We start from the raw sequence: 13,716 nt of genomic DNA on the forward strand, positions 1-13,716 counted from the left end.
TTCTTAGGAAAGACAATCAACTTATTTGTATAACTCATGTCATGGTTTAAGTTCTCACTAACCTTTCTGAAAAGTCTTCCCTTCAGGAATAGTGCTGTACACACGACAGCCACCAGATGGCGGTGCAAGAAAAGTAATCAGGATGGGAAGCAAAGTAAAGCCACAGCCTGAATGACTGCAGTGTGCAAGGTAAATGTAAGGGGATGCCTGGGTTTGTTTAATCCGATCAAGGAGATTATTTTCCTTTCTAAACAAAAGTGTTGAGCAAGCAAAAGAGCCTATTATGATGAACTTCCTCAGGGTTTTTATTTGTATACAATCACAGTAAGCTGTAATTTGTCTCTGCGCTCTCCCTTTGTTCACCAGAAAAGAAAGGCGATTCGCATCCTTGATCTGTTCCTTTTTGTCACTATCTAATGATCTTCAGTCTTTCCAAAGTCACGTTAGGATTTCAGTGGTGATTTTAGCAGATCCTGCTAGTAACACCAGCACAGAACGCAAGCTGTATTCGTAGAGAGTGGAGTTGATTTTACTAAAGGATAGTACATCTTATTCTGAGTGGCCGTCAGTGTATTCACAACTAATGAACACTTTCAAGGACATAAAACTTCATATTTTCAATCCTACCTGATGAAAAACTGTAAGCACAAAATTGACAATGGATCAAGGCTTAACATTTTATTGTTAAGGTTCTGGCTGATTTTTTTAAAGTAAATTTGATATCATTTCAATATATATTACTTTTCTCTTATTAAAAATTTATTTATGAATTCAACATAATGTATATGCAATAGTAACACATCTATACTTGTGACCCTTTAAATGATAAACATTTAAGAATATACACATATACCTTGAAATGTGGCTGTAATAAGTAATTGCTTAAGGAAATGTTCCATTTAATACATCTAAATAAACAAGCAAAAAAATAAGATGGGTCCTCTAAACAATTCTGAAGGTTCCCAGAAGCTGTAGTTGTGCTACCAATGCCTCACAATATTGAAAGCATGAGTTCTCTGTTTCACTAGGTCAATAATGATAATGCTATTCATACAGATGACACAAAACTAACAATCGTAAAACTGACAAAATGGACAAATTGACATGCAGCAGGATTTGTTTTAATCCAACAACAGACAACTGCCAAGAAAGTTTAATATCAGATTCATACACAAGAACATAAGCTCCCCATGCAAAATATGTCACATTTGCAATACCGACATGGCAAATGACACTCATGCGACCACAAGGCACAGCACAACCACGACATTGCACGAGTGTGCCAAGGAGATTGTCACCTACTTGTCAATGGAGCCCACCATGTAGTAAACCATTGGAAACCAACAGATTGCATCCAGAAAATGCATATCTGGCCTAAGTAGCAGATGGGTTACAAAATGAAACACAATGTCACAACAGTGGCAGCACTTCTGGGGAAGGAAGCAAGTTCACTTAGTTCGCATTCCTGAAACTAAACATGAGTGACAAGATTCACTGAAGTGCCCTTTTCATAGCATTCATTAGAACACGTCTTGCACACTTGTAAAGGACTAGGAGGTGTATTCCAGCTTTCTAAACCAGAGACTTAGCCTGACTCGACAGAAAAACAGTATTCATATTCTTAATTATGATCAAAAGAACTTTATCGGAGAATTTAAAAGCTATTCACAGAAGAGAACTTGTAACAGGAAGAAACTATGTTTAGTTTTTTCCTTAAATGATAAAACACAGACATCAATGTCTTTTCAAAGCAGTATTCTCTGAGATAAATACATCTGGCACAATACACAAAATGGGTATTAAAACAGAATTTTTATGAAACGAATTAGACTTTTGATTGATTTGCTCAATATATATTGTCGATCAAAACCTGCTATGATTGAGATCCTGCACACATATTGAGGAAACAACCATAAATCTTCATAAATGTATTAGTTCACAAATGCATGTATTCACTCAACATAAATTCAGAATCTTTATTTAACAATCATTTTAATATACTTAAGTTATTTAAGGAATTTAAAAAGCTTGTAGAAAGAAGGAAGAAAAACCATCAGAATTCACACACGATTTCCAAATGACAATGTATATTTTAGTCTGAAAAAGTAAACCATCTGCTTCCATAAGGAGTGGAATGGAGAAATTTTTTTCAGGCATGATATATGCTTTGGGTGCTGGTGGAATTTGTCCAGCATAATAAAAAAAAGGGGGGGGAAATTCTGTTCTAAGGAAATTAATAGCACCTACAATTTTCCAGAAACTTCTTCCAAGCTGGATCAACCGTTTTCGTCCCTTCTTCTAATTGTGATCCACTAACCTATTCTTTACCATCTAAATAAAAAGAATATCCAATGGAGCAAAGCCTAAAACAGAAATCTTTTGAAGAAAAGCACTTTTACAATTTATTCCCATGCTTTCGTTTTGTTTTGGTCATTTAAACAGCATGAAATTTATTTGATAAATATATCAGATTATTAAAAAAATTTTCAAGAAATTAATTATTGAATTCTTTGCTGTTTGTTATCTATTATATTCAATATCTTCCTACTATCAATAATTTACATGAATAGCTGCTGATGACTTTTCTTTAGCATTAAATACTATCATCATTTCAGGAGGGATATAGTAAGTACAGATCCTGATACATGTTGCTTTTTACAAACCTTATTCTCATGAGGGCACTCCCCGGTGCCAAGGGAGTGCCTCTCCCTGGACAGGCAGTGTGCTGCTTCTTAGAACCAGCAAGAACCTTCCAAGCATTGAGAAAGACGCCTTCAGGCTCTCCAGCGGTAATGCAGGTCCCGGCAGAGTGGAGCAGCACTGAGGTTTTGTGGAGGTTTGACAAATCCTTCACCTTTGTCTTTTTCCACTACTATTTATTCTCTGGGCTCTTAATGTCACACACATGCCAATCCAATCCGTCAAACTGAGCATTTCAAGTGTCAATCATCCAGGTAGTAGAATTGGGTGCATTATTCTTCATTGTGAATCACACACATATTTCTGGACTGGAAAAACCTTCCTTTTTCACTTTACTCATTCTTTCCAGTCCAGGTGGCTTCAATTTCTTTAGGCTATCTTCTGTGCCCACTGCCCACTGCCCACTGGAGTACATATTTCTTCTAATATCTTGTGATAATATTTAGTATTGTTGAAACAAACCAACAGAAATGTTGGGAACCCTCTATGGAATAGGTAGAGGTCCCTGGGGACAATATGGGACTTTGAGTCATATTAGCCCTTCTGTTGACATTAAAGTTCAAGGCCTGTGCTTTTTGTTGCAATGTCTGGGAGAGAACATAAAAACTATTTGATCACTGCACTTAGTTGCTTAAAAAAACATAACTTATTCAATTCATAAGCAATTTTGCCACAAATCCGTGGCAATGGATAAGCAGTCTTCACATCCTTAGAAATTGCTTTAGTGTCTACATTGTGGTTGACAGAGCTCATACGTAAATGAATTTAGCTTCGTTAGAAGGTAAACCAATTCCCCTCAACCTGAGTAAATATATATTTCTAAATGGTTTAATTAAAAAGATTGTGACATGTTGTTTACAAAATTTAATTTTGCATAGCAAAGGATGGCTCCACTACTACTATTTAAAACTGTGGTTCAAAGGAAACCTGAAATGAAAGATTAAATCAATTGTGCATTTATAAGTTGTTCCAGTAACTGGGCAAAAAAACTTACGAAAACAAATTGTTTAGAAACTGAGCATCAGAAAGAATATAAAATATTTTCATTGGCCTAATATTTTTATGATTAGGATCAGTCAATTGGTAAGCATAACTTTTGCATGAGAAACTTTATTATGTATTTAGAAACATGAAATAAAAACATAAAACATTTACAAAAAAAAACCTGAGGTGTCCTTTATTACATAACATCTCAAAAAGCATAAATGAAGAGTTGAATGCAGAAAATTAAGTGATAAGTAAATAGAATGGTGAGTATGCTTTTGCGATCTGCTTGCTAAATAAAGAAAGCTTATTTGAAGGAATGTGAAGTTGACAAATTCAACCGTAAGGTTCAGCACCAAAACTGAACACATTAGAAGGAAATGTCAAAAATGACTGTTCAGGAAATTTGTAAATCAAAGCTTCTTTATATATGAAGAAATCTTTCAAATCAAAAAGGAAATGATAAACAGACAGAAAAATAAATATGCGGCAGATACATATGAATAAACCCAACAAAACATCACAAGTCAAAACTACTAATAAACAAAATAATTCAGCAAATATGAAAGGTAACTGAAATTTACAAACAGATGTAAATGACTATATTCATAAAATAAAGCAATAATTATAACTGTTTTGAGAGAGCTGATTATTTAGGAGTGGAGAACCTATGTCATTATAAAAACTCTCACATAAAGCTCATTATATGCAAATATTAAACAGCATTTTTTAAGAAATGGAATGATTTTGGAATATGCATGAAACTGCAAAATGCAATGCCATTATTTCTTTCTAATTTAACTAATAACTATAATTATATTTATTTAAAGTTCAAGAAATGAATGTAACATGCATTTAAGAGCAGAACTTAATAGTGTGAAATTACACTGTTAAGTAGTTAATTTCTTTCTAAAATATAAAAGTTAACTACTTAAAATGAATTTGAAATTTATTGTTTTTTCATGCAAATATACTCATCCTATTAAGTAGAGACGGTATTGTTTTCTTGACTGTTTCCCAGTTGCCTGTCACGTGTCAAACGCACTACCTTTTAGAATAACATAGTCATCTAGCAGAAACTTCAGGCTTTCATCAGTAACAAAAGCTTAGATCTTATAATGACCTGAAGTAGCAGATGTTTTATCATTAATATTCAAACAGTCAGAATTGAAGTTTACTTTGTGCTGTATGTGAAGGGAAGACTGAACTAACAAATGGGTGATAAGAATGAGATTTTTTTTTAAACATTGAGAAAGTAATTCTGATACTTCATTTTTGTATAGTTTTGGGTAACATATTCCAACTTTATGTTTCCTTTTTTTCTCTCATACGAAAATGTTGTTAGATGGATAGTTGACCTTTAAGGTTGTAGTGATAATGAAAATATTGAAAGTCAGGATGTTAAAGCAGATTAAACAGAACAGATGGTTAAACAATTTGAGCTAACACCTGCTGTAATGAGACAGTCCCAGGAGAAAGATGTTTTCATTATATTTGAGTTTTTATTTAAGTGCCATTTGGGACACAGAAATCTATTTGGAGATATTGCAAATGCATCTTTTGACCTAATTTCTGTGTGAGTGTTATAAATCATATTTTAAAACTGTGTGTTTATGACATCTGTTATTTACTTTCCTTTTATTGAATTAGTTGATCTTTCAGACAAAGTTGTTGCTGAGAGAAAGTCCCAAGAAAGCAGACACCAAATACAATTTTCAGCAATGCTCATGTGGATCTAAAATCGAGCCAAGCCCATGAATTAAGAAAAAAGTAAGGAAGGGCATACAAGCAAAATCAGCACTGTGTACTTATGTATGTCTTGAGTGCATTTTAAAAGGCCAAGCATTTTTCATACTATTTTAACCTAAATAGAAAAATACCAGCTATTTTACAGCAAACAGATACATCATTATCCTTGTTTGTCTGTTCGCTCTGTTTTAGGGATTGCATTCAACTTCCTGAAACTATTCATTGGTGTTCAGTTTGTGTTTACTCATTCTTGGCCAAAGAAACAGAACAACAATGACAAATATAAGAAACATTTTGTGGGAAATGCACAGGAAGCATTTTACAGCGTGAGCCGGCAAAGAAGTTGACTAACTGGAGAGGACATCAAATAAAGAAGTTGACATAATTATATTATTGTAATAAACTGAAACAAAGCCTGCACTCAAAAGAATCTTCAGGAATAGGAATGTAGAAGGAATTGTCAGTACAACAACTATTGGTATTTTATGCTCTTTTTTCCAAATATAATTGGAAACCTTCATTTTTTCATGTATTAAAGACTACACTAGGTAATAAAGAGTTGAAAAAACAAACTGGGAATCACAAATCAGGTGTTCATCCTAGAATTGATCCTGGAAGAGAGCATTCACTTCTTTGGATCTGTTTTACCTCGTCTGAAAAACAGTGGTGTATCTGAGTTAGAATATATACAAAATAACTATTTCAGTTATTTAGATGTTCAAATATTCGCTATATAATCATAATCTTTGAGATTTCTGAATTGATTGGAAAATCATCAGTTTCTACTGTGAACTCATTTCCAATGCAGTCAAGTGGGAAGTGAAGGTAACATGCTTATTTGTCATGATGAACAGAAAGTAGGTAAAGAATATTAACTTTACTAAATGATCTAAAGAAATACTAGGCTTATGAAACAACCACATATTATTTGATTAAGATAAAATATTCTCTGATAAATGCCACTTCTACGTGTAGACAAAAATACTGACCTGCTTCCCCATAATTAAAACTAGAGTTCTCTTGATTTTTCAGTGAAGTCACTACTTGACTTACTACCTCTCACAGGCGGTGCACCCAATCTTTCAGCAATCAGAGGTTTTCTAAGTCTGTTTATTCAAAGCCAAACAGAAGGGCACTGACTTAAACTTATAGAACTTTAAAATTTACATAGAGTGTACTTGCAAAGGGGAATGACTTGGGCTTTGGTGGCACCCTAGGTTCCAAGGAATAAGGGGGATAAACAGAATGAACTTGGATTGTGAGATAGGGTAACTTGTCCAGACCGGAAAGTAGCAGAGTCCCATGGGAATTCCACTGTGAGAGCTGAAGAGACTGAGAGTGAGAGGAAGGGGTTTCATTAAGACAAATTGAATCCTAAAATACTATAAAGACCATAAGAATTTTTTTTTTCATTCTTATCATTACTGGAGGGAAGTGGTAAGACAGTCCCCACTTCTTTGCTCTCAATTTCTTCCTGTCTTCCTCTGAGTAACCTGGGGCCTGAGACTGAGTCGGTTGATCCAAGCTCGGTAAAAAAGGGCTTCCCTGGGGCAATCAATTTGGTCACCTTAGGAAGCAAATGTCTGCAAGCCTGGCACTTTACAACACACATAACACCTGGAGGTCTCTACTGCACCTGTCCAGCTCTGTCCCTGGGAGCTGCCCACCAGGGCTGCTGTAGAATGAAGGCCTTGCTTAAAAATTCCTGGCAAGGGCCATACATTCTGGTAAGAGCCACCTTGTAATCCAAACTTTGCTCTCCCACTTCTTAAAAAGACATACGTACATTGATATGCATATGTTTGAAACAAGATAATAGAGAGAAGCACAGAGAGTTTTGTGTCCATTGGTTCACTTTCCAAACTATTGCAAAAACCAACCATAGGCCAGGCCACAAGAACCAGGAAACAAGAACAAAGAGTGGGTCTCAACGCACCGAAACAGGACTCTGACCAACTTTGGCTGCCTTCTTAGGCTCATTGGCAGGAAGCTGGACTGGAAGCAGGGCTGTTGGGCCAGAACCAGCATTTAGAATATGGGCAGCTTAACCCATGAAAGCGTGTTCTATTAACATGCCATGTTAAATTTTGCTCTGATAGTTTTTTTAAAAGTTGTATTTCTATTCCTGAATAAAAGATGGACCACCCCCCCAATGAAACTGGTAAAATATGTCTTGACAATAGGATACTAGAATTTCTACCATTGTCTATACCTGCAATGTCATGATGCTCTTAAGTCACAGAAAGATGGACTTGTAACTGTTGCTGGAGGACTATATTATTGTAACAATGTGGGAGAAACAGTGTGTTGGGGGGCGTGTATAATGTGGAGAGTGGATATCCCTGTGCTATGGAACTACATCATGAAAAATAAAATTTTTTATAAAAGAGCAACACTTTAAAAAATATTTCCACACCAGTCAACCTCACCCCATCCCCCATGTCCCCTTTGCTTCTATGCCAGGAAGGTGCAGAAATGGGCACTGCGTCATCAGGACAGAAAGGTGCAGAAATGGGCACTGCGTCATCAGGACAGAAAGGTGCAGAAATGGGCACTGCGTCATCAGGACAGAAAATCCATCATCTGGAAACATCTCAGATGTGCTCACCTTGCAAAGGTAACGATCACTGTAATGACGCTGCCAGAAACAGCCAGTAATGAGTATCGTCATAACAGTGCAGTCAGTGCCAATACTTTAAAAACGATAACAAATTAGTTATCTGTGTTGCGAAAAAAATTGTTAAAAGGCAAAGACAAGGCAACAAACTTGAATTCATTTAAACTAAAATTTGCATGATGTTTGAATAAATGAGCAGTGTGGGTGGATTCTAAAACAGCATAATAATCTAAGAATCACCTGCTACTAATTATTATAATTTTTATTATAGTTTTAGAATAAAATTGTGTTAGCACCTGGATGCAATGTCCTCTGTTACTATTTGCATAAGAACTTGGAGCAGGCAGCATTGTGGCACCCCTGGGAAGCAGGCATCCCAAGCCAACAGGGATTCAAAATCTGGCTGCTCTGCTTCTGATCCAGCTCCCTGCTAATGTCTGGGCCCCTGTGCGCATGCAGAGACCGGGAGAGAGCTCCAGGGTCTGGCTTTAGCCTGGCCGAGATTCAGCTGCTGTGGAGGCTTGAATGAATCTGCACACGGAAGATACCTCTTTGTAATTATGGCGTTCAAATAAACACATAATTCTGTAAAAATAAAAAAATCTGAAATGTGTACTCTTATTAACAGAACTAAACCAATTCGATGTTTCAGAATGCATGCAAATGGTCAAGTATAATTTTGCTGCATTAGGTGTATGCGTTAACAGTGGTGCCCCATGTGTGTGCTGGTGCCACATGTATGAAAGACAACAGTACATCAGCATGTTCTTCTCTAATAGCTACCAGTTCCTTAGGAAGACTCAAATACAATCCAGGTTTGGCAGAGAGTTTTAAGTCTACTTGATTATTTGAAGGAAAATTGTCAAAATCTTTCGACAGCCTGATATTATGAGCAGACAAAGATCTGCAAGATAGTTTTATATAAAATTCTCATAGTATTCCAACACTGTTTAAGCAGACATTCTGAAACATAACCATACTCAGTGATTTTCTTTAATACGACATAGAATATGTCTCCCGGCGAACCTTGTACCATAACGTGTCTTATTTAAAATACCACCATCAAGTTAAATTACTTTTTGCACATAATATAAGACTGAAAACACTTCTGTGGTTTGTCTATTTTAAAATGTACTTACGGGTTATCCAACAGCAGTACTATGGGATTAAGCTCTTTCTTTGGTCTATAATATGCCCTGAGAGGAACAATAAAATTATACAATCCATTTCCAGCTGTTTCAGCTGCAACTATAATTAGTTTATTTTTGAATCCATAGGCTTTTGCGTCCTCATAGTAGTTATGCTGGCAACTCTAGAGAAAAAAAAAAATTATACAAAGAAATGCCATTTTATACCCCACTAAAATTGCTGAAAAATGAGTAACATAGGAACATCTCACTACTGAAAATCTAAAATGACACATTTAGAAAGAAACAAAACAAAAAGCAAAAAATAATCCTGTTCTAAATGCATAAATGGTACAGTAAAATAATAATGCAAATTCTCTTAAGTAAAATAATAATAGTAATGACAAGAGCAAGAACAATACAAAGGGTATTTGGTTATTTCCTGGGAGTCTAGAATTTGCTGGAATTAGAGATACTAAACCAACACTACGCTAAGCTTATTTATAAGCATGGAAAGCTACTTGGCAGCTTGCTCTTTCATCCTTGTGTATCTACACGGATTTGTTTTTGTTTGGTTCTCTGTGGATTCATCACCTCTAGAACATTCTTTGCTATGATTCCTTTATAAAAATTACAGACACTGACTGGGAACAAGCACCATGAGTAAGCAGAAGCAATAAACAAAATAATTAGACTGAATAAGACTGTAAACTCTGCTGACATGAGATTCAGAACAGAAAATGCACAAGTTTAAAATACCTAAAGAAAGAAGACAAAGTAATTAAAGTATGAAGAAGAACAGGAAGCTCTTAAAATAACCAAGAAAAGTTGAAACAATAATGTCTGTACCTATTTTTGCATGTCTTCTAAAACTAAGCATCGTAACCCAGAAGACTATTTAAATCACACAAGCAATGCATTCGAGAAAGTTGCCTGCAGAACAGTCGAAGGTAATGCTCAAAATGCAAGACAGTAGGGGAAACAAATTAGGTTGAAAAAAAAAAATGAAAGCCTTCCAACTTAGTATAGCAAGATCTAGAGTATGTTTAACAAGAATAATTGCAAAAAATGGGTAAGAGAGTATCAGCAGAAGGCCTGATCCAAGCAAATATTGACTGAGGATAGTCTCTAACTTAAAAAGAAGTCTCCAACCCGTGAGAAATTTGCTTACCTGAAGCCTGCCTCTTCTCTCCAAGCCAATGGGCATCCACTGAATAATGATAAAGGAAAATCTGCTATCATTGAATTTTTCAGAAATTCTGACTATATTTTGAACGCTTTGAAACATTCCCTAACTCTCCTGAAAAGTAGCTGGGCCTGTGTCTCCTGGAACTAGACCATGAATAATCTATGTTGAATAATCCTTGAACTTTTTTCTAGCGCTTGTTTATTTCCACTGACGATTTGCTGGCATGCAGTGTGGGGCCCAGAGAAGACTCGGAAACCCCTCAGCTGGCATAACTCACGTAGGTACCAGTACCAGCTGCCTGTGGATATGCAACCTTGGACTTCTCTCTGGAGGGAATGGTACATTCTCGTAGAGCTCCAGACCCTCCTTGCAGGGTTTATAGTCCACCAGGTATAAACTTGGCTCAGTTTCTGTGCATCTTTTTCAGAAAATATGAATATTTTTTTCAGAGCGGTAAGTCATGCATCTACCTAAGCAGACTTCCCTCTCTGGTCATTAGAGTGTCCTGTGATGTCTCTTATCTTTGCTGGGAAACATGACACACTGAGTGTGTCACCTCTTCAAAGCTGGAACTCCTGCTCTTGCAAGCCAAAAGGCACCAGGCACCGATGGATAACCATGGGCCTAAGGCAGTGATAAGGGGAGATGACCATGATATGCAGCAACCCCACAGAGAAATCCAATCAGAAATTTCAAGTAAGCTCATCAGGGGAATTATATAAGCACTGCTCACCTTGCACTTGGAACCCTCTCAGAAACACAGATTCTGTGTACAGAACACTGAGGCAATTTCACAAGTCATATTCCCCAGAGTCCCACACTCCTATCAACAACATAAGATTTTAGTTTGAGGCAATTCAGTAGTCCTCAGATTTTAAAAACTGCAGAACAAGGAAGGATCAATGCATTTCCACCAGCAGATTGTATGTTTGGTAACTATTAAGCCATTATGTGCCAACAAATTTAGTCTTATAAAGCATGATATAAATCTTAATTTCCCCAAAACAGGAACATCTGATAACCCAAAACTAACTTTTTGTATGTCAAACTGGAAATGGTAGGTACTTCATCAAAGATAAAGAACGAGAAGGTGGCTTTGACTGACACTTTGGGACATCAGCAGTCAGGAAGCTCAATGAACCTCAAGCAAGAAGCAGACTGATGCATGTGTGTGTGTGAACTTTGACAACTGAAGCTGCAGCAGGCAAATTGCCCACCTTCACCCCTGCATGCCTGCTTCATCCCCCTGCACTTCCCTCACGGAGACTGTCCCTCCCCACTGTGAATTATCACTGATAGCAGCTTTCACCCCTTCCCTCCACCCACACTTACCACCAACGAAAACAATGAGCATCTGGGAGAAGAGTTTAGTAGACACTGAGAATCAACCAACATTCCTCACCAGAAATGGAATTAAAATCTTTGTCACAGGACTTCCTTACTACCCTGGATATTCGGACCTGTGTCAGTAGGTTTAGGCACTGGAGAGTCACTCTGAAGCACACTTGAAAGCAATAGAGTGGAAGAAGTCGGCAGCTCATTTTGATAAAACACAATCTGACGCCTGCGATGCTTGAGGGAAACTGGTGGCTGAGGTTGTTTTATTGCCCAATATTATTCAGAAAGCGATAGATCTTACCACATGAAATACAGGAGTGCAACACACAACACCCACAAACTCTCCATGCCTTTTCTACTTGTTTCGAAAAGATCTTTAAACCATACCTTAGGATTTTGACTATCATGTAAGTGACATCCTTCTAACTACCCTTTTAAGAAGAAAAAGTGTAGCTTGGGTAGACACTCTGGTAACTGCAGCTGCTCAGTTATCCTGGGTTACAGTGGAAAAAGCAGATTCTAAAAGCAGGAGCTTGCAACTAAAAGCACTAAATTCCTGGTGAACTCTAATTATGCAAAGACGTCAAAGATCAGAAACTGAGTCAAAGAAAGAACTCCTGCATTTACGGTCTCTGCAGAGAAGACCCATCAACTATCTCTTATTTCTTCCTGTCTTGCTAAAATGAAAGGAGGAACACCGGAACATCCATTTCATATCTCAGTCCTGGACCTGACAAGACCCCTGAATGAACGTGCACTCTTCTTGAGCCCCTGAAATGGACAGCCCAAACAGCTTAACTCCAAAGATGTGTTTGCTTTGGACCTATATATTGTTACACTGTATATATTAACACTGAATGCTTTATTTCACCCGTAAAGAACTTATTTGGGAACTTGGCAATATCATTGGACTCTATTATAATGATTAGAACTGTATTTAAACTTTACCATATATTAAAGTTTAGTGTTTTCACAGTAATTAATATGTTCTGTTTGCCAAAGACACCAACCTAATTCCTCCCCATGAGGAAATCCCAAGGAAAATGACTTGGCCTGAGGCAAAACTGAAAATTCAAACTAGGAGTTGGTAACAATTCAACAAAACTATACTGAGGTCTAGACAAGTCCAGATTACCATAGGTAAACGAGAGAAAAGGGGAAAGTTTTGATGAGTTAGGATGTGGGTTGCTTTCTAATTCAACACTCTTCTGCTAATCATTGGTTCCGATATAGTGTTAGTTGTGTCATGTGTTGCTTTAGTAATGTTGGCTCCGACATTGCTTCCATCCGTGGAACCATACACAATCTTGTTTTCTTCATCTATACATTCTCATTCTGGTCAAGAAATGTCCTTCCTAAAATTAGGCACTGAACTTTAGCATATCCTTTCTTGGAAAATGTCTGGAATCAGGTTCTCAGCCAGAAATCTCAAATCAATACAAAATGTATCTCCACCTACATAAAGCTAACCAGTTTGGGCCAAGGCAACATAAGTCCATTGTTTAGTGATCAACTAAAATCCGCTGCCATGGATAACATATATTATTTTTTCTCTATTTCTTCATTTTTTAAAGATAGCCACTAATGAAAAACAACAAAACAGGCCAGGTTTGATCTGAGGCAATGGGCAATGAACATTTCAAGTAGCACCTTAAGACTTCTACAGAATAAAATCCCCAAATTCTGAGTATAGTTTATCCACATTGGAATACTTCCAAAGACTTGTTAAAAACCTGTTGGCTTTGTACCTTCCTGGATATTTACGACTCATACTCTTTCCTTGAATATTCCTTATATTCACATGTTTTATAGCCTCTTCATTAACAAAGTAGTAACACTCAAAGATCTTCAGATTCAGGAAACAGAAAGAATCTCAATCTAAATACACACAAAGAATGGCACAGTCACGCACTTGGCAGTGAAAGTGTAAAACCACTAAGATAAGGGATCTCAAATGTTTCCACAGAAACGAGAGAGATGCCTCATGAAAAGCAGTAAAGAGAATTATGCCT

At 36.7% G+C, this 13,716-nt stretch overlaps 1 protein-coding gene across 3 annotated transcripts in view; it reads right to left on the bottom strand.

Annotated features, from left to right (window-relative positions):
• Window positions 1–13,716, bottom strand: part of KCNT2 (potassium sodium-activated channel subfamily T member 2) — a 336,723-nt gene that overhangs the window by 69,136 nt on the left and 253,871 nt on the right. For 2 of the 3 annotated variants that reach the window (XM_040985195.1, XM_040985194.1), the window contains one exon: window positions 9,190–9,362. In XM_040985195.1, the coding sequence (XP_040841129.1) occupies window positions 9,190–9,362 (173 nt within the window). Of the gene's footprint in view, window positions 1–1,302; window positions 1,375–9,189; window positions 9,363–13,716 lie in introns of all 3 variants that reach the window. The other variant, XM_040985193.1, reaches the window with a different exon arrangement.

This window comes from Ochotona curzoniae, unplaced genomic scaffold, assembly GCF_017591425.1.
Source record: "Ochotona curzoniae isolate NIBS_2020 unplaced genomic scaffold, NIBS_Ocur_1.0 contig_430, whole genome shotgun sequence".
In the NCBI taxonomy this organism is placed as follows: domain Eukaryota; kingdom Metazoa; phylum Chordata; class Mammalia; order Lagomorpha; family Ochotonidae; genus Ochotona; species Ochotona curzoniae.